General features: G+C 40.6%; 2 protein-coding genes across 4 annotated transcripts in view; one reads left to right on the forward strand and one right to left on the reverse strand.

Moving 5' to 3' along the window:
- Window positions 1–21,908, forward strand: part of LRRC3C (leucine rich repeat containing 3C) — a 130,399-nt gene that overhangs the window by 5,780 nt on the left and 102,711 nt on the right. The window contains exon 1 of one of the 3 annotated variants that reach the window (XM_058180778.1): window positions 743–797. The exons of the other annotated variants lie outside the window; for them this stretch is intronic. The gene's annotated coding sequence lies outside the window, so the exon portion shown is untranslated. Of the gene's footprint in view, window positions 1–742; window positions 798–21,908 lie in introns of those variants that run through there. 3 annotated transcript variants of the gene reach the window in all.
- ORMDL3 (ORMDL sphingolipid biosynthesis regulator 3) overlaps window positions 1,284–21,908 on the reverse strand; it is a 34,687-nt gene continuing 14,062 nt past the window's right edge. The window contains exons 2-4 of the mRNA XM_058180779.1: window positions 14,583–14,774; window positions 9,816–9,967; window positions 1,284–8,252 (exon numbers count right to left, since the gene is read on the reverse strand). Coding sequence (XP_058036762.1) covers window positions 8,117–8,252; window positions 9,816–9,967; window positions 14,583–14,756 — 462 coding nt within the window. The 5' untranslated portion in view covers window positions 14,757–14,774 and the 3' untranslated portion in view covers window positions 1,284–8,116. The remainder of the gene's footprint in view (window positions 8,253–9,815; window positions 9,968–14,582; window positions 14,775–21,908) is intronic.

Raw genomic sequence — 21,908 nt, forward strand, 5'->3', positions numbered from 1 at the left:
AGAAAAATATTAAATCATAAGTATTGTTGATATACAGCTGTTATTGTGATTTACAAATACTAACTTCTTGTGATTTCTCTCTTGGTTGCTTGAAAATCCACAAAAAGCTGTAATTTCCTTAGAAGATAAGTAGTGGCTTTATATATACATCCTTATAAATACATTGAAGTATCTATGGAATTTTCTGCACTATTTTATGGTTTAGTTTAGTGTTGACCGATTAATCTAAAGATCATATGACATAAAATAAAATAATGCAGCATGTTGCAATATTAAAAATATTAACAAAATACTCAATTAAGATAATTCCCATTGGCAACTAAGTCCAATCTGATCTAGACAGAAAACTCTAAGAGGAATAATTTTAGACTATTGTTTGTACCCTGGAAGAAGTAAAATAGCTTATTAATGGGGTCCCAATGAGCTGTCCTATCAATTAGTGACTTTAAAAAGCCATGCTCTGGCTAAGGCATGTGGTTGAAAATTACACAGGAGATGACTGATGTTCTGTTTGTCACGTGCTGTTTATAATACATCCCTTCTGGATAAGGTACCTGATGAAATTGCCACAGAATTGAAGCATGTTTAAATTCTTGCTTAAATCCTGCTCTGGTCAGAGTTATTCTTTGGCCCTGTCAGGCCCATAGTTACAATATTTTGCTGTTGAAAGGTTTTCTTAGTCTTTTGGCTGAGATCAAGTGTAGTATCACTGCTTTATAGAACTAAGTTTTTCTCTCTTCTAGGTATACAGTATATCTGAACTAGACTGTATTGTTTCTCTTTGTCATATAATATATGTGAGTATATGCATAATTTTGCATTTGTTTATTTTGTCATGTTTATGTGGTGTATATTGGAGGTGGTGACCCTTTGAGAGCTGTATGCAATGAAATTTCATTTTAACGTATGCCAATTAGTGTACATTCAAAGTGACAATAAAGTTTCTAAGTTAGGACTTTAAAAAAAAATCCAATCTGTTTTACAATCCTGATATTTAATGAATGTCTCCCATATAAATATCTACTAACCAAGCCTGACCTCACTTAATTTTTTAAAGCCAGCCAAGGTTAGCTAGGAGGTGCTAAATTCATTAATGTGAATTTGGCCAACGTTTTAAGTTTCCATTTTCAGATTATTCTTCTTCTGTTTGGATTTGAGTTTCTGAAATTTCTCATATTCTTGGAAATTTGCAAAGACACATTGGCTGAAACAATATTATTGCTACATTCATGTAGAATCATAAATTACAGTAACACAGACAGGATATTACATGAATACTGATTTTTGTTTTATTAGTTGGTCTTAGAACACTGTAGAAAGGACTCATAAAAATAATATTCATACTTTGTCTTAGAAAGTTTTCCATATGAAGGATTTCTTCACTACACAACAAATTAAGGTCAAATCTAGAAAGGATAGGATAGGGTAGGGTAGGGTAGGGTAGGGTAGGATAAGCTGGAATAGGATAGGACAGGATAGATGAAAGGAAGGAAGGGAAACAATATAGCTATAATTCTATGTTCATTGCAAAGATGTTCAATGTGAAACTGATAAAACTAATTTAAAATACCATTCACACGCTCATTCTAAAAATTGTATTTCACAGATAATGGCAAATCAATGCAATACATTATTTCACTATAATTAAAGAACAATCCATACACATCTCATAAATTTCACTTTGTGATAGCCTCAGCTACCTTTGCCTTCCTAAAATGCTTATAATCATACCTTAAAAATAGATTTTTTTTCTATTGTTTTATATTATACTCTTGTGAAGTACATAGTCTAAATCTAAAAGGATGCCTATATTCCATCACATCGAGTAGTTATCAAACTGTTAGCTCCTAGAGAACATACTTCTGTACTATTGCAAGTGTATTAAGTAAGCTGGAGAATGCATCCAGCTGGGTCTCCCCCCCCCACTTCTATTTCTAGATCTCTAGAAGTGCTACATGGTTCTTCGAACTTTTCTATATGCAGTAATGCATAGCAAGACTGCCCAAATCAATAGGTCAAGCTTTGTTTGATATCAGTGGAAATTCTTCTAAGCTCCATCCCTTCTATTTTCCTTATGCATTTGGAAAACATAGCTATTTGTGTCCTGAATTGTCCTGAAGCCCACCATGAAGTACCGTAATTTGCCAGGACATCAGGATGATCTCCTCATTCTCATTGCCACATAGGATTCAAATGCCAATCCTGTTGCTACATGGAATCTGGATGGAGGCAGTCTTGTCATTTGTCTTAGGTGGCAAAACATTTTTGGCCCATCCAACAAACAATAGCTTTAGGTGGGCAATCTAAAGCAGGGAAACAGTAGTAGTATGCACATAGTATGGCAATGGAAGAAGTGCATCCTAATGCTTGCCTCTTTTCATTCCTAAGTTAATGGACACTGGGAAATCTTCGGCGCTCAGTCAGCAGCCAATGAGCCTGAATGCACTGGTTGAAATTTATTTAATCAGGGATGGGAACTCTGTAGTCTCATCCAGAGCCTTTGCCAATTCTCCTTATCATGGGTCAAAGTATATGCCACAATATTCTTAGAACCTTCCATTCTTTTTGTCCAGCTTTCTCTTATGTATCTAAGATTCCTCTGGGTCATCCAACACATAAAAGGTCAAAGGACTGAAATCAGAAGAGGCCTGGGGAATTTCCCTATATACAAATAATAGTTAAGGCAATCTTATGTCCCAATATTTAGGATCTTCTGCTGTATATTTAATGTATTCCTTAGGGTCTGGTTCAATTATTCTATAACTCTATTTGTCTGAGGGTGTTAAGTACAAATTATACAGAGTAATTCTTCATACAGACATGTGAGTAAAATTGATGAGAAATTGATCCTTAATCCCTCTGAGAGAGCCAAAACAATTTTGTTTTGCATCCAATTTGCTGATTCAGAGTTATGCCTATCTACTTTCTTTAATGACCAAGGACACTATTACGTACTCACACTGAGGAGGGTCTAGGATGATCACTGCGGCTGCCTCCTTCCGGCCAACTCATTACATGACAACTAACCCTCATTGCCAACTCATCACAGGGCCAATTCACTACTGGACAATTCAACACAGGATAACTCAAGAGAGAGACAAGTGAATTGCAGCAGCCCTTTTCTTGATTTAGCTTTGAACCTTCTCAAGCTAGAAGTCTTTAAGGCTGAGGTGATCTGCAATTCTTCTTGTCCCTCAAGTATCCCTTGTTCAATTGTCCCACAGCAAATTAGCTGCTTCAACTTGTCCGGTGGCAAGTCAGACGGGGCTAGTTGTCCTTTTCTGCACTGGGGAAACCTATTACTAAATAGCAAGAGGAATCTACATTATTCCAGTGGTAAAATAGCATTCACAATATATCGCATGCCTAATAATAGAAAAACTCTGAGGTATTAGCATAACCCTTTTAATTTTAACAGTGTGGTATAGGACTGCTAACATGGATAAAGAGTCATTTGTATATTTTGGGAATTCAGCCACTGTGGGAAGTACCCTTATAGGTGTTGTTGATTCCTTAGTCCCATCAGTACCCTTAATCTCTGGGGAAGATTGCTTAAAGTTCTACTGTAGTAATTATAGAATTGTAGTTCTATTTCTGAAGGGCCAAAAACCTGTTATAGAAAAAGCTGTCTTTTTTCCAGTGAACATCCAACACTGGTGAAGAAATTCTTTCTGTTCTATACAGTTGTAAGAAGTGCCAAGAACATTTTATGAACTGAAAGACACACTGAGATCAAAGCAGCTACTTTATCTGGGAATATACAGAAGGGTGGGTTGGATGCCATCTTGACCAATTGTCATTTTTGTACAAAATTAGATATGAGCATCTCTTCCACAAAGTGACATGGAGGATGCTATACTCTCCTGTATTTTCTACCACATTATGAAGCAATTTTGCAAACATTATCTTGTGCATCCCTTAGCAACTTTTAGCAACATTTCATGAATTTCATCTGGTCAGCATAAAAAACATGAAGCCACATAATCACTGAACTAACACTTTGCTTTTAAAAAGTTTGCCACAAGAGCAAACTGGCAATTCCACATTTTAAGACAAATAGGAACGCTGGGAGCATTTTTCAGAAAGAGAGATATTGGCTACAACAGCCTTTTTCTACCTGATACTCTTCCATTGTGTTTTAGATGAGCTCTCGAAATAAAGATTATAAAAAGGAACAATCACCTAGAGGACACTGTATCAGATAAATGTACAATATAAAAGCCCTTAAGGTAATTCAATCTTTGAAGCAAAGGTAGCATTCATCAATTCATTATTTTCAGAACTGTATGTGAAAACACATTTTCCTCCAATTAATTTGATTTCTCCTTAAGGCAAGTGTGAAGCTTAAACTCTTTTTAAAGATGCTATTGAAACTTAGCTTTTATTTGCATACAGTTAACTACTCTGCACATTCAATATTCAAATGCATTAACACACACCCACCCCTGATTTGCAGGAGCAAAGAATCAACTTTCCAGTTTTGAATTCTCAGTAACTTTCCCTCCAGACAGAGAAGGGGAAAGAAAACTAGCACAGAAAAAAGAAAGCAAACCTGAGTTCATTTGAAGAGCCCCCACATAAGCAAAGTAAAGAACCCAAACACACAGAAAAACATTAAATAAACAATTTTTAGGGGAAAAAGTGGAGCAAATATATACAAGTTCATCTTTCTGCTTTTTTTTCCAAATGCTTCTAAATTCTTCTTATGTTCTCTTTTTACGGATACTTAAAACTCCTTTGCTTTGAAGATGTATTTGTCAAGCTTTCTGCAGTCTGAGTTCCTCCAGATGTTTTCTGACTTACAATCCAAAGGACAGGCTGGCAGGAGGATCATGGAAATTAGAGATGCTCAATCCATTTGGAGGCACCAGGATGTGAAGGAAATCTTACACAGGCATAAAAATAGGACCTGCTGCAATGAACAGCAGTGAAGAATCTCAACTATGCTAGGATTTGGGTGAACAGCTTCCAGAGTTATTTGCTGCAGGTAGTTCTCAACTTACGACCACAACTGAGCCCAAAATTTATGTTGTTAAGTAAGAATTTGTTAAGTGAGTTAACATTTTACAACATTTCTTGACACAGTTGTTAAGTGAATCACTGAAGTAGTAATCTGGTTGTTAAGTCAATCTGGCTTCCCCATTGACTTTTCTCGTCAGAAAGTTGCAAAAAGTAATCACATAACCCTGGGATGCTACAACTATCATAAGTATGAACTAGTTGCCAAGCATCTGATTTTTGACCACATGATCATGGGGATGCTGCAAATGTTGTAGTTGTGAGAAACAGTCATAAGTCATTTTTGTTCCGTGCCATTTAAACAGTCACTAAATGAACTGCTGTAAATCAAGGACTACCTGTATTTTGCTAGATGTACTGAATTGTGAATACCACATCTCTCAGAGAAAAATTACACTAGGAAAAGCCGTTCTTCCTCTCTGGGCTTCAGTAAGTCTTCCCATGTGAAATAACCTCACCAATGCATTTGGATAGTCTTCAGCTCATTTAGCCAAAATGAGGGTTCAAAAAAGACTCATTTAGATAATAAATCCTGAGCTGGACCTGCCACAACTGAAACATTCCGTCTAACTCTAAAGCTGATTCCATAATGAATAACATTAGGTGCTTGCACTTTATAATTGTCAGTATCGGTGGTAATATTGTTATATTTTATTAACCATCAGCAATAAAGTACCTGTGAAATTCTAAGAGAGTCCCTCCTCTCCTCCCAAAAGCCTCCAAAATCTTGAAATCCTGCTATAGTTCATGTGACTTGAGAAGCGCATTTGAGCTGTCATGTCATCTTGCATGATAGCCCCAAGGGTTGGAGGAAGTTGCCAATCCCTACTCTAATAACTAGACAAGTGACTGCCAGAGCCTGTGGTTGGCTTTGAGCAGCTTTATCCAGGACCAGATCATTGTGATCAGGTTTGAGAATTAGGAATTTTCCATGTAACGCATACTTTTTTTTTACATTTAATCAAACAAGAAGAAATTATCTTCCTTTTAGTATTTGAAAATTGGTCTAATATCTGGAGAGGAAGCTTAAGGATATACAGTTAGATTGGGTTATGGCTCAATTTTAGATTAGCTTATTGGTGCAAGCACTAAGTGCTTCAACTTTAATATAAATATTGTCATTATAAATAGGAAAATGAAAACCCCAAAGTGTTCACTGTCTTTTCACATTCTTAACTTACGGTTTTTTCTCTTTTAGCTCCATGTAGAATAATTTTTGAAGCTTCATACATTATGGTACATATAATTCCCACTTTATCATTTAGGTGTCCTTTGATGTTCTGGAATATGTTTCATTACAAAATATTTTAACATTAATATTTGTTAACAAGAAATACTTATTTTACTTAGATTCTCTGGAAGCAGAAGAAATGCTTCAGATATGCTGCTATTTCCTGAGAATTGTTAAAAGAGCTTAATTACCCAGTTGAAAAAAGTATTTGCTGCTTATTTTTATATTTAGCTCCACTAGCATCCACGTGTATGCTAGTCAGCAAAACAATAGAAGCTGTTGTCAGGCTCCAATCTTTAGGAATTTGAATAAATAATGTCAAAAAACATTCCAGACATGTTAATTTTCACTGCAGTCTCCTCTCCTAACTAACTATATGCACATCTGGAGGGGAGTGGGGGGGTCATTAAATTATAATTCTCTTAACAGGATGAATGCTTAACGATAAGAAGCAACTTCATATATCCAAGATATTGATAATCAAAATTCATCCTCTAAAATATTTTCAATGCCCAAGTGCAGCCTGAGGGTTTTTTAAAAAATAAAGTTGATGTCTCATATCTTAATGTATTAAGCTTCTAGTGTTGTGTTTTCTTTCTTTTCCTTATGCCTGCAGAAGGAAAACACCCAGGTAGCAGTGTCTTTTCCCAAAATTATGCCCTCTAAATAGGTGAAGATTCAACTCATGTAGCACTCCAACTAGCATAATGGACATGAAATATATCTGGAAAGTAGGAAGTTTGAGGAAATTTGTGTTATTAAATGGACCTTTTCCTTTTGTAGCTTTTTGAAGAAAAGATAGGTTAACAACAATGTTAACCAAATAAAAACCCATTTTCCTTTCTTATAGTAACAGCAAGCAGTCCTTAAACGTAAAGACTATATCATGCTAGATGCGCCATTGCTGCTAGACACAAGATCATTTTTATTTTAACATAATGATATATTTATGCAAAATCTGTTCCACCATATGGATGGTAGGTACAAAGAAAACAAACCCATCACCTTTGCTAGACATCACAATGAGTAATGAGAGGCACTAGCTTCTGAGTTTCAGCACTGTCATAAATAAGTAGTAATCAACAATAGATCTTAATAATCTAACTACTACTGTTGGATTTCTGACAAAGAGAAAGATATTGGAAATGAGGCTGATTTTTTGTTTGTTTGTTTAGCCACATTCCTTGTCTTCTTCACCTCCACTCTCATGTAACTTCACAGTAAGTCATTTGTACTCCAAGTGGCTGGTCATTCACCCAATAATTCTCTGGCCAGGAGACCAGTGGGGAAGCTGGGCTTCAAACCGCAGTGCCCACTGCAAAACCAGTGGCAAGTATTTCCTCTGCTTCCTTCTTCTCTTCTAACACCCTAATCCTGCCTCTACTTCATTAAAGGTATTTATAAACAATCGAGAGAAAACTGACTATTCTTTTCATAGGCTGTAGCTTAATATTTCTGACCTAGCCCTTTCAATGAGCAATTCAAACTCCCCCAATGGGACAGTTTGATGTTAAAGTGCATTTGCTATCATCTTAAATCAATCTCACCTCGAATGATGCTTTTATTATCCTTCTGAACCAGAATCCTTTCCTACCAGAGAACAAATGATGAGTACCTTTTACATAGCAGTGTGTGCCTGCTATTTTCAGATTATTGAGAAGAAACACTAACAAGATTAATTATCATATGTTTCAGCTTCCTCTTGTCTCTTTGCAAGCCCAGAGCTGGTACCCATTGAGAAAAAAAAAACTCTGCTGCAATCCTAACCTGAAGATGCAGCCAGAGCAAAGAAAGTGGGGTTCTCACTCTGGTATATCACAGTTCACCAGAAAAAGGGGGAAGGGAGAGAAAAGACTCCCCACAAACTCAGTACTTGTTGATTCCAAAGATACGGACACCATGCAGCTGAGGCAACTTGGGGATCAAGACGCTCATCAAAGAGATGGTGTTGATGATGAAATGTATCGTGTCATATTTTGTGTAGAAACTGGTAAGAAAATAACTGGAAAGGAAAGGAAAGGAGTTTCAGTTTTGCAATAGTGCTTAAAATACGTTAAAATATTTGTCCCTTGTCCTACACAACTGGATGGTATCAAAGGTGGGGTGGGGTGGGGTGGAATGGTACCTGCAACCTGATAGATGGCAACAAAAATATCAGGATTATGGGACCATCTTTTCCAACTAGCATGTTTTATTAAATTGTATAAGGTTTGGTGATTTTTTACCGATGAAATGAGTTGCAGCTCACTAAACATTTTTGCTCTATTTATTAATTAAAGGCAATTCTTGTTTAGAGACTGCCTTCTACAGTGATCATTTGCAATTATGACGGCAGTGAAAAAATAATTTTGGAACCAATCCTCACATTTACATCTCTGCAGGTCTATAAAGGAAAGCTGAAGTAAGATTTTAGTGACCAAATTGCCATTCCCAATTATGGTAACTAAATGGAGGTTACCAGCATTTCAATTCCACCCAGTGATTTTTGTAAATCCCAACCAAGATAGCAGGAATACCACATTATTATAAAGTGCTCTGATAAAAAGGCCAAGTAAAGATGACGTCTCAGAGTTATTTGCAATTACAAGTCTATCCCGTCTACTGTGTTTTTTAAAGAGTTGGTAGCAAAAAAGAGCAATCCTACATGGTTATTGATTCTGTGTGGCCCCTGGCTAATCCTTTCCACTAGGAGGACTGAAGGAAAGCAGTGAAGCAAAGTGTGCAAAAATAAATAAATAATTGGCACTTGTTTTGTAGTGATCCCTTCTGTTTTGCAAACCAATTTTCTACTGTCATCTGAGGATAGAAATTGGGGAACTGAAGAAGAAAATAGGGATTCTGAACATTTGGAAAGAACTAATGTACAAAACTGGCTACCACAAGATGGGATGAAAACGCCTACTTGAGATAGGGGTTAAAAAGAGCTAAACCTGAGGAAGAGAAATTGAACTCAAGGAAGAGAAAATGTCCTCAACTTGCCGCTGGTTTTCAAGTTGTCACCAGATTGGGCAGTACACAAAGCAATAATTGGTTTTCCACATCCCACTACACTTTCATGTGAGGTTTTTTTTTTTTTGCCATTAGTATTTTGTGCAAACCAGAGAACTATGTGTGCATTCAATAAACCATATTTAAGCATACATGCAGTGCACATACTGCCCTGAAGCAACATGTATTGCTTCAATGTAGGAAACAATGCTGGATAGATAAGCCTTGATCTAATCCAGCAGGACTCTTATGTTCTTAGGTTATGTGATTTAAACTAAGGCTGTGAGCCAGTGTTTAGGAATGTGTAATATCCGCCTCCCTCCTCTGCTAACCTACAACTCTTTGCAAAAGTCTCATCAGCAAGGCCAACAGAGAGGGAGACTGAAAAATCTAATTCCAGACTGCTCTCCGCCTGACGTAACTATGAGGTATCTATGACTTAGCCCATCTTGTTCTCAGTGGTTTTCCACGTGCTTGAATTCCCTGGTTTCAGTGCAAACTGGAGCACTCCCTGCATGCTGAAACTGGAAAATAACAATAGAAGAGGATTTCCAACCACAGTCTCTTTGGTACTCACAGTATAATTGGTGTGATAGTCAAGAACTTGCGAGAAGCTGTGAACTGTACTCCATAGTCCATCTGTTCCCAGTGAGTTAGCAGCCGGGCCTTCCCCTGATCAGGAGTCTCAAACGGCGTTCCTTTCACAGTGTGTAGGAAGATGTACATACACTGTAAGAAAACATAAAGGTTTGGTGGTTTAGCAGGACTTTTTAGCTTGCTTGACTGCATACTTTCTTTCAGATAGCAGTTTAAGCGATGAGAAAGGTGAAAATGACCTACAGTACAGTATAATGGAAGTGACACGATAAGGGAAAGTGCTGAGGTAAAATCCAAAATCACTATTTCAATAAGAATTAGTGCATTTTTTAAAGTGATTGTTTCACTGCTAAAAATTGCAGCTATTTCTTAGAGTGAAACTATCAGTATGGGTGGTCCTAGAATCCATTCATTTAACAACCATTTGAATTTGCAACTGCACTTCAAAAGTAAGTAATTTCTTGCATTTATGACCGCAGCAACGTCTCCACTCTCATATGAACAAAATTCGGGCATTTGGTAGCTAGCATATATTTATTTATAAGAGTTGCAGCATCCTGTGGTCATAGTGATTGTCATTTGTGATCTTCCCAGCTTTTGACCAGAAAAGTCAATTAGGCAAATTGGATTTACTTAATGACTGTTTGACTCACTTAACAACCATGGCAAGAAAGCTTGTAAAATCAACTGCTTAACATCTGCCTTGCTTTGCAACAGAAAATCTGTTACAGTTGTAAGTCAAGGACTACCTCTACATGATGCAACAAGGCCTTTCTGTTTACCAACACCTAATTAAAATAATCTAATTAGACTTGGCCAAGGTGTAAAGGAGGACTGAAACTAGATGTTCTTGTTCTTGTTCCATTACCTTAACCACATGTTGAGTCTCAACCTAAAGTGAGGCGTCCCCTCAAAGAGCAAGAATACTAGCTTTGAGCAGACATGTTTTCTTAAGAGGAAAAGAGGGTATCAAGAGCAAACGAATAATCAAACACTCAATATGAAATTTCTTCACATCCATGGAAATGACTACTGGCAAGTTTGATACTATAATCCTAGTTCTTTTTGACTTATTTCACTGGTCTGCAGCCATAAGAAAAGAACTGTGCCAAAGGGTTCTTCAGCATTCTACATTCTACATTTAGGCAAGAAAACAAAAATGCACAGGTACCGTATATGTGGTACCTTGCTCAATACTAGTAATTGTGAGAGGGATCTTGGAGTCCTAGTGGACAATCATTTAAATATGAGCCAGCAATGTGCAGCAGTTGCCAAAAAAGGCAACACAGTCCTAGGCTGCATAAACAGAGGGATAGAATCAAGATCACATGAAGTGTTAATACCACTTTATAATGTCTTGGTAAGGCCACACTTGGAATACTGCATTCAGTTTTGGTCGCCACAGTGTAAAAAAGATGTTGAGACTCTAGAAAGAGTGCAGAGAAGAGTAAGAAAGATAATTAGGGGACTGGAGGCTAAAACATATGAAGAACAGTTGCATGAACTAGGTATGTCTAGTTTAATGAAAAGAAGGGCTAAGGGAGACATGATAGCAGGGTTCCAATAGTTCAGGGGCCACCAGAAAGAAGAGGGGAGTCAAAATATTCTCCAGAAGGATAGGTCAAGAAGCAATGGGTGGAAACTAAGGAGAGAAGCAACTGAGAACTAAGGAAGAATTTCTTGACAGTTAGAACAATTAATCAGTGGAACAACTTGTCTCCAGAAGTTGTGAATGCTCCAACACTGGAAATTTTAAGAAGAGATTGGATAACCATTTGTCTGGGTTGGTGTAGGGCTTCCTCCCTAAGCAGGAGATTGGACTAGAAGACCTCCGAGGTCTCTTCCAACTATTCTGTCCTGTCCTGTCCTGTCCTGTTCTCTTCTCATACATCTGTAGTTCAGCCAGGTGGGGAGCTGAACTACAGAGGATAGAACATAAATGGACAGCCAGATCTGGGGTATACAAATGGATGGACACAGATCAAGGAGAGAAGCAAGAATTAGTCTCCAAGAGGCTTGAGAGGATAAACTGACAAAGATACTTAATAGGCTGGAAAATGATACAATGAATGGCGGCCACTGATATGAAAAACATCTCATATCCTCTAGGCTACGTTGATGTGTGGAATATGAACACTAGGCAAAGATAGTGATATGTTTTTCTCTCTAAGTGAAGCAGTCATATATGCCTGAGCAGGTACAAAAGTTCTGACAATAAAGCTGCTGAGCAGGAGATTCTGGTATAATCTTTGGGTTGCAGGATAACAGACATTCACCTCCTTACAACCCACTCTATATTTCAAGAGTAAAAACACTGAATAAAACAACTGCAGATTATGTTACATCTCAGTGTGGAAACAGGAGAGCCCAAGTTAAATTTTTCACCTTTTAACAACCACCAACTGGCGTGCAAAGCCCCAATTGGCAAGTAGATTCTTATATGACAAAATGTGTTTTTACGCAATCTTTCTGGCCTGCAATTGGGCGTTCCACTCAAAAGCCACCACTCATACAGCTCTGAAAACCATTTCAGCAGCTAATGATAGACTAATAGGAATGGCCAGGTAGAAGAATACGTGACAGAGTCAATTCCACAAAAGTGAAGTAATACAAGCCACATGCAGAAACTCTTTCAATATTCCTGCCCCCAATACAGTGGGGAGTGAAAGGATTTATATTTTAAAAGGATGCAAATGACCAGCTGTCTGCAAGGAATATAAATCCTATTCTCTCACCATCTAGTCAGAGCTGAAGAAGCTTCTTGGATGAGAAGCAAAATGTCTTCAAAGGAAAAACAAGAAAGTCCAGTTGCCTCTTGAAACAGCACCTTTGAGATAATCATGACCTGGATGACTGAGACTCTCTCTAGGGATGAGCTTATGTCATTAAAAAGGTTTTGAGTTGAGTGTCATACTGTGCAATCAAACATGAAATCTAGTCAGAGAGAAGGAACCTAGTGGACATGTCATCATTCTCATTCATTATATTACTATAATGAAGTAATGACTCCAGGCAAGTAGCTGAGGCCCCCAGCTGGAGAACAGATAGCTTTCTTTGGGTCAGGCTCATATTATGTATCTCCACGAGGCTGGCCACCCGGTCTGCAGTTAAAGTAGCTACTTGGCACTGCAGGAAAGATGAATTGAGGGGACATTACTCTGAAATACAAATCAGCTTAAATGACTGGCTGATCATATCATTGAAATGGGAAAGAACATTTTCCGGAAACTGGCCACCATTGTTATAGCTTTTAAGGTATAACTTTCTATAACATTTTGCCTTATGTTCTCCATGCAGTTCATTTGCATACCATTTTTGGTTTACTTATACAATTTTCCCTATTCTTATAACCAGGGTTTTTTTTGGGGGGTGGGGTGGGGTTTGAGTCTCCCTCTATCTCATATATACAGGTAATCCTTGGTTAATGGTTGCCCCATTTAGAGACCAAAATTACAATACCACTGAAAAAGCAATTTTATGACTGGTTCTCACATGACCATCACAATTTCCCCATAGTCATGTGATCATTCCAATCACTTCGCAACTCATTGGGAGTTTACAACTCTCATAATGTTGTGTGATTTGCCACTTCACAGCTGGTTTCTGATAAGCAGAGTCAACAGAGAAAGAGCAATAAAATGACAAGTTCACTTAACAACCGGGATAGAAGTGAGGTCATAAGTCTGTCATAATAATGTGATATCTTGCTTAACAGTTGCATCACTTAATGATGGAATTGCCAATTGTTGTTAATTGCCAGTTGTTAAGCAATGACTACCTGTAACCTAAAATGTACATAAATCCAGGAAGAATAATGTGAACATGTGCATATCAGTTAGATTTGACACACACTCATGGCTTAATATTTCATTGTAAGACAAATTAACATTGCACTAATCTAATTCCATTCATCCTTTCTACACTGGGCTAAGTGAATCTATCATTATGATTATAGTTCTCAAAACAGGGATAGGCAATCATTAATTCATTCTTCTGAACCAACTCAATCAAAGGCAAGAGTGTGTAGGACTGCAAATCTCCAAGCTTCCTAATTTTCCAACTCTCCTTTAAGTAACTATTTTGTAGGCAACCTGGGAAATGTGACTTAATCTTGATTATTTGCAAACACATCAAACTTGATTTTGCAAACTAATAAAAACTAAACCAGGTTTTTTTCTCTGTAAAGGGAAATGATAGTTTAAGCTAAGCATGATATGAAGCAGTGTGAATGCCACTTTGACACGTTCCTGGGCTTTGACTTAACAAACTAAGATCTTTATATTTGAATATTCTGCTTCAAATACCTTACTCAGTTTATTCCACTGTTACCCTTATCCCAGGTGATGTGTGGACATTTTCACCAGATAATTCATCACATTATCCTAAATTGCCATATAGAGAACACTGAAAGAAAATAGGAGCAGATACATCAAATGGGGCCCCAAAACTATAATTGTTTAGCTGAGATGTATGGCTAGTTTCCAAGTTGAGCCAGGAATCTATGTAGGATGATGAGATCCTCAAGGAAGCACTCAGGTCCGGGAAATGAATTCCAGATGGAAAATATTATACCCACTGGCTGCAGGGCTGTGCAACAATTGAACCTGAATTTACTACAGCGACCATTGATGCTACTGTTCCCCCCTTCCCATTCGTTTAGAGAGCCCAGAGAGAGACCATCACTTTGGCTCCTTCCACTGCCTGTTGCAGAAGGACCTGTTTGTGAAGCCAAAGAGCACCTTCATACCATGTTGTGAATGAGGTTAGTTAGAGTCCAGACAACAGGGACACTGAGGAAAGGAATGCTGAGCAAAATCACGTGCAGGAGGCCAATTCCCAAGATGTAGGAGAGCCAGATGCCGCGGCTGTTCATGACTCGGGTATTTGGGTTCACTTCGCTGTGAGCTGTGCCCACATTCATTTTTCTGGCACAGCAGCCCTGGAATGGAACACAGAGCAACAAAAGTGCGTCAAAGACAATATGCAACTTCACCGTGTCAAAGAATATCATCAATTTGCTTTCTTCCATATCAGTTAAGGTTAAGCCATAGTTCTACCATCAAAAATCAAGATGCAGACTCACAAGTCTCACTGATGCCTGATATTTTTCAAGACAGACTTTGAGAGCTGTGATGAGCATGTAAGCACTGCTCTATGCATCTGCATTCGGAACAGGGGAGAAAAGAAACAGGCATGGAACTGAATACTTCCCAGCCCTTTGTTGTTTAATTGCACTGGGTCTACAAATCCCATCACTTTCAGTTAGACATGGAATTGTGGTTCCACACTGAGAGGATACCATTTATTTATTTATTTGTCAACAATTAAGAGTAGACACAGACATGGACATTAGTACATGACAAGTACATGCTTGATGGACATTAGCTCACTGATGACCCCCACCCAGTCAAAGACCTTGGAGTTTTTATATCTAACGATCTAAGTGCCAAAGCCCACTGCAACTATACAGCAAAAAAGGCTCTAAAAGTTGTTAACTTAATTCTACGTAGCTTCTTTTCCAAAAACACCACGCTACTGACCAGAGCATATAAAACTTTTGCTAGGCCAATTCTTGATTATTGCTCGCTTGTCTGGAATCCATACCATATTTCTAACATCAATACAGTTGAGCGTGTCCAGAGGTATTTTACGAGAAGAATTCTTCACTTCTCCGTAACCAATAAAATACCTTATTCCACCAGACTTGATATCCTGGGTCTAGAAAACTTGGAACTTCGTCGCCTTCGACAGGACCTGGGTTTAGCTTATAGAATCATTCGTTGTAATGTCCTTCCCGCCAATGACTACTTCAGTTTCAACTACAATAACACAAGAGCTACCAACAGATTTAAACTTAATGTCAACCGCACCAGTTTGGATTGCAGAAAACACGATTTCTGTAACAGAATTATCTATGCTTGGAATGCATTACTTGACTTTGTGGTCTCTTCTCATAACCCCAAAAGTTTTATTAAAAATCTATCCACTGTTGACCTCACCACATTTCTAAGAGGACTCTAAGAGGCGTGCATAAGAGCACAAATGTGCCTATCGTTCCTGTCTTATTTATTTATTTATTTATTTGATTTTTATACCGCCCTTCTCCCGAATGACTCAGGGCGGTGTACAGGCAAAAATAAAACAGATAATACAATATACAATTTAAAATGCAATTAAAAAACTTATTTTAAAATTAGCCTGAGAAGTAAAAATATACAATAAACTAAAAACCCCATTTAAAATTAATTAATAAGAATTTAAAATTAATAAAATTCCATTTAAGCCAGCCCCGCGCGAATAAAAAGATGTGTCTTCAGTTCGCGACGGAATGTCCGAAGGTCAGGTATTTGGCGTAAACCCGGGGGAAGCTCGTTCCAGAGTGTGGGAGCCTCCACAGAGAAGGACCTTCTCCTGGGGGCCGCCAGCCGACATTGCTTGGCAGACGGCACCCTGAGAAGTCCCTCTCTGTGAGAGCGCACGGGTCAGTGGGAGGCATGTGGTAACAGCAGGCGGTCCCGTAAGTACCCAGGCCCTAAGCCATGGAGCGCTTTAAAGGTAGTAACCAAAACCTTAAAGTGCACTCGAAAGGCCACAGGTAGCCAGTGCAGTCTGCGCAGGAGCGGTGTTATATGGGAGCTACGCGAGCTCCTCTATCACCCGCGCAGCTGCATTCTGACTAACTGAAGCGTCCGAGTGCACCTCAAGGGGAGCCCCATGTAGAGAGCATTACAATAATCCAAGCGAGAGGTAACGAGCGCATGAGTGACTGTGCACAAGGCATCCCGATCAAGGAAGGGGCGCAACTGCCGAACCAGGCGAACCTGGTGGAAGGCCCTCCTGGAGACGGCCGTCAAATGATCTTCAAACGACAGCCGTTCATCCAGGAGGACACCTAAGTTGCGCACCCTATCCTTTGGGGCCAATAACTCGCCTCCAACAGTCAGCCGCGGCTGCAGCTGACTGAATCGGGGTGCCGGCATCCACAGCCACTCCGTCTTGGAGGGATTAAGCTTGAGCCTGTTTCTCCCCATCCAGACCCGTACGGCTTCCACACACCGGGACAGCACTTCAACAGCTTCATTGGGGTGGCCTGGGGTGGAGAAGTACAGCTGGGTGTCATCAGCGTACAACTGGTATCTCACCCCAAAGCCACTGATGATCTCACCCAACGGCTTCATGTAGATGTTGAACAGAAGGGGCGAGAGGATCGACCCCTGCGGCACCCCACAAGTGAGGTCCCTCGTGGTCGACCTCTGCCCCCCTGTCAACACCGTCTGCGACTGGTCAGAGAGATAGGAGGAGAACCACCGATACACGGTGCCTCCCACTCCCAATCCCCCCCAACCGGCGCAGCAAGATACCATGGTCGATGGTATCAAAAGCCGCTGAGAGGTCTAATAGGACCAGGGCAGAGGAATAACCCCTGTCCCTGGCCCTCCAGAGATCATCCACCAATGCGACCAAAGCTGTCTCCGTGCTGTACCCGGGTCGGAAGCCGGACTGGAACGGGTCTAGATAGACGGCTTCATCCAGGTATTGGGGTAGCTGTCGCGCCACAGCATTTCTACAACCTCCCCAACAAAGCGAAGGTTGGAGACTGGACGATAATTGCCCAAAATAGCTGGGTCCAGGGAGGGCTTCTTGAGGAGGGGTCTCACCACCGCCTCTTTCAAGGCGGCAGGGAAAACCCCTTCCAACAAAGAAGCGTTGATAATCCCCTGGAGCCAGCGTCGTGTCACCTCTTGAGTGGCGAGTACCAACCAGGAAGGACACGGGTCCAGTAAACATGTAGTGGCGTGAAGCCTCCCCAACAACCTGTCCACGTCCTCGGGAGCCACGGGGTCAAACTCATCCCAAACAGACTCAACAAGACGTGTCTCCTCTCCCTCGCTTGGATCATCCCAATTTCGGTCCAGACCATCCCGGAGCTGAGCGATTTTATCGTATAGATAACCACTAAACTCCTCGGCACGTCCCTGCAACGGGTCATCCCGCACCTCCTGATGAAGGAGAGAGCGGGTCACCCGAAACAGGGCGGCCGGGCGGTTATCTGCCGACGCAATGAGGGTGGAGGCGTATGAGCGCCTCGCCTCCCTCATTGCCACTAGGTAGGTCCTAGAATAGGACCTAACTAGTGTCCGATCAGCTTCGGAACGACTGGACCTCCAGGTGCTCTCTAGACGTCTTCTCCGGCGTTTCATCTCCCTCAGCCCCTCGGAGAGTCAAGGGGCCAGATGAGATCTGCGCCGGGTCAGAGGTCGCAAAGGCACGACACGGTCCAAGGCCCCAGCCGCAGCCCGCTCCCAGGCCGCAACTAGTTCCTCAGTCGTGCCGTGGGCCAGATCCTCAGGGAATGGCCCAAGCTCCGTCAGGAACCTCTCAGAGTCCGTCAGGCGCCTGGGACAGAACCACCGTATAGGTTCCGTCTCCCTGCGATGGTGGATGGCGGTTCGGAAGTCTAGTCAAAGGAGAAAATGATCGGACCATGACATCGGTTCTGTTACTAAGTCATCTAGTTCCAGATCATTTAACCACTGTCCAGAGATATAAATCAGGTCCAGCGTGCCTCCTCCCATGTGCGTGGGGCCATCATTTACCCGAATCAGGTCCAAGGCCGTCATGGAAGCCTGGAACTCCCGAGCTGTAGTCGATAACAAGCCAGCTGATGGCAGGTTGAAATCCCCCATGACTATGAGTCTGGGGGTCTCAACCGCCACAGAGGCAAGTACCTCCAACAGCTCGGGCAGGGCTGTGGTCACGCAGCAAGGAGCCAGGTACTCGATCAACAAGCCCAACTGATTCCTATGGCCCCACCTCACATAGAGGGATTCACAGCCGGCAATCTGAGGAACAGTGGTCTCCCTCGGCTCTAGATCTTCTTTAATGACAACCGCCACCCCCCCACCCTTACCTTGGGCCCTCGGCTGATGAAATGCTCGGAAACCTGGAGGGCACAGCTCAATGAGGGGAACCCCCCCCTCTGGACCCAACCAGGTCTCCGTAATGCCCATAAGGTCCGCGGACTCCCCCTGAATAAGATCGCAAATCAGGGGAGCTTTATTAGCCACGGACCGGGCATTACATAACATCAACTGAAGATCCAAGCTCTGAGGATCATGGCCGCCTGAGGAACGGGTAGGGACTGAGGGGTTGGAGCACGTGATCGCCTTCAAACATCGAGCACGTGCTCCCAACACTCGATACGCCCCCCCCTCCGCCATATCTGCCTCTCCCACTTACCGTACAGATTGAACAACCCTCTAGTCCTGGAACAGAACCCTCCCCCCCTGCCTTCAGACCAGATGTAATAATGTCGCGAACAAGCACAGGGGCTGGATCCCTCCCCGACGGGTACTCTCCCCACCACAAATCCTCCCCTCCCAACCCTTAAAATCCTCTAAAACTTCCCTTAAAAATCTATTAAAACAACTAATTAAAAACCCTAAGCCTCCTATTTTTGCATGCCACCTCTCGGGCTCCAAAGCCTGCCTCAAGGTGGGCCCTCGATAATCTGGAGGGCCAAACCCGCGAGAGAGGGGCATCTCGCAGGGCAAGTAGGTCAGCCGCGGTAAATGTTCGCATCACAGAGAAGGTCCGGCAAAAGGCCCATCCTGGGCTGGTCAAGATGATAGCAGATGACAAAGCAGATGGTAAAATGACCACGACCAGTCTATCCTGATGGGAAACAGTTAGTGGTAATCCTTGTGCGGTAGATGACCAAACCGCTAACTCAGTCAATTCACCACCCCATACAAACAACCAGGGGTGGACTATGGAAGAAGGGGGGAGGAACGATGATAAAGATGTTATTTAAAGATGTTAAATAATGGAGGGGTATCCACTGGGCCCATGGGCCTTCCTCAAGGCACCACCAGGTATCCACGCCACCCACTAGGGCAAGGCCACAACCACGTTGGGCCTATCGGGCCATCCGCCGCCTCAAAGCACCGGGGCAGGCCACCGCCGCCCTCTACCACCTCCGCCCGGCCATCGCCCTATTGTTTCTTCATATATATTTATATATATATATATATATATATATATATATATATATATATATATATATATATATGCTTATACTACCTTGTTTCTCCTCATATATATATTTATATATTATATAATCTTTTGTATTTTGCTTGTTATGCTTGTGTATATTGTTATGACAAATTAAATAAATAAATGGACACATGAAAAAATTGGCACAAATAAAGGATATAAATTGGCAAAACACAGCCATAAACACATAGAATGATTACATATAATTGGGAACAGTAGGACAGGGACAGTAGGCATCCTGGTGCGCTTATGCACAGCCCCTTGGAGACTTCTTAAGAAACATGAAAGGTCCATGGTAGACAGTTTACGGTGAAACATATGGGGATTAGAGAGACTAACAACAGGATCAGGTAGAGAGTTCCAGACATTTGCTACTCTATTGCAGAAGTCATATTTCCTACAATTAAGATTAGAGCGAATTATTTTGAGTTTGAATCTATTGCTAGCCCTTGTGTTATTACAGCTGAAGTTAAAGTACTCATTAATAGGTAGGACGTTTTGGTAAATAATCTTATGAACTAAGCTTAGGTTGGAATGTAGGCAACATAGTTCGAGGCTTTCTAGACCTAAAATTTCAAGATATCAAATGCTTAGAGATACCTATTATTTTCATTAAAACAACAACCACCCTCAGGAACTTGATCCAAAGAAGAAACAAAACATTTGAAATCTGTATGTACTTCCACTTTGGCTCTAGCATCAATTCTGGATCAGCTGTATACATCAGCATTTCCTTCCTTTCCCTATTTCAATCAATGCTTTATTTGAAACAGATGTTAAGCTTCTTTTGAGAAGCTTTTGAGCAGTTAATTTCCTTGCCTCAGCCTGGCTCCAAGCTTCAGGATCCAGTTCCTGGTGCCTGTCTGGAAACATTACTTATAATGACTCTTCCTCTTCACCAACTGTATGGGTATCAGCCAAAATTAGAGGTAAGGACCTCAACTGCAAATGCTAATATTATCATCTCATTATTATAACTTGTAGAGGTCTTTTAAATGCAGGAGGAAACATGGCAATGCAATTGAAAAGCATTTTTACAGAGGAAAAACTTATTTTTTCCCCAAACAGCCTAACAAATGCATACAATGTGAACTAAGGAGGAGAGTGAGGTAGCTAACAATTTGTTTTCCTTTTTTTGTATGGTGGGAGTGAGGAATTTTCATGGCTCCAAAATGTATAATTGGTTCAGTGGATGAGAAAATGATGGGAAAACATTTTTGTTTTCCTGTTACTCAGCTTGAGAAGAATACTGATTGCTTTGTGGCATTTTTTGCAGAGGAAAAACTTATTTTTTTTCCCAAACAGCCAAACAAATGCATACAAGGTGAACTAAAACCTTTTTTTTCCCAAACAGCCAAACAAATGCATACAAGGTGAACTAAAACCTTGTTCTCCTCTAGGGGGAGGAGAACCTAGCTAACAATTTATTTCCTTTTTTTGGATGTAGTGGGAGTGAGAGGTTTTCATGGCTCCAGAATGTGTAATTTGTTCAGTGGATGATGAGAAAACATTTTTGCTCTCCTGTTATTCAGCTGGAGGACAGCACTGATTGCTTTATTATTCCTTGCAGGTTTACAATGATTCATGGGTCATTGTGTGATGTTTTTATTTCTGTATGATATTGTAGGGCCCCTCATTAAACAATTTTTAGATTGCTTTATGAATATAGGATGGCTTTAAACTACTTTGTTAGCATCTAACAAAGGGAATGGAACTGGTGTGGCATGGAGGTGCCTTGAGAAATCTGAAGGAATCCTATGTATAATTTCCAGTAACTAGAGAGTAAAGGAGTTGAGTGATCCTGTGTGGCTTTGATACACAGAAGAAAACTATAATATCGTGAAGGCTGTTTTCTAGATGTGCAGTGAGACCAGTGCAAAAATCAAGATTAAGCAAAGCTAGACACAATTCAACAAGAATAGAAGTAAAATGGTGTAAATATGCCTGTGGCAGGGAAGAAGATCATCTTAACCAGATGTGATGCAATCAGTGTATTTGGAACTCCTGTGCTTCTCCC

Source organism: Ahaetulla prasina, chromosome 4, assembly GCF_028640845.1.
Source record: "Ahaetulla prasina isolate Xishuangbanna chromosome 4, ASM2864084v1, whole genome shotgun sequence".
In the NCBI taxonomy this organism is placed as follows: domain Eukaryota; kingdom Metazoa; phylum Chordata; class Lepidosauria; order Squamata; family Colubridae; genus Ahaetulla; species Ahaetulla prasina.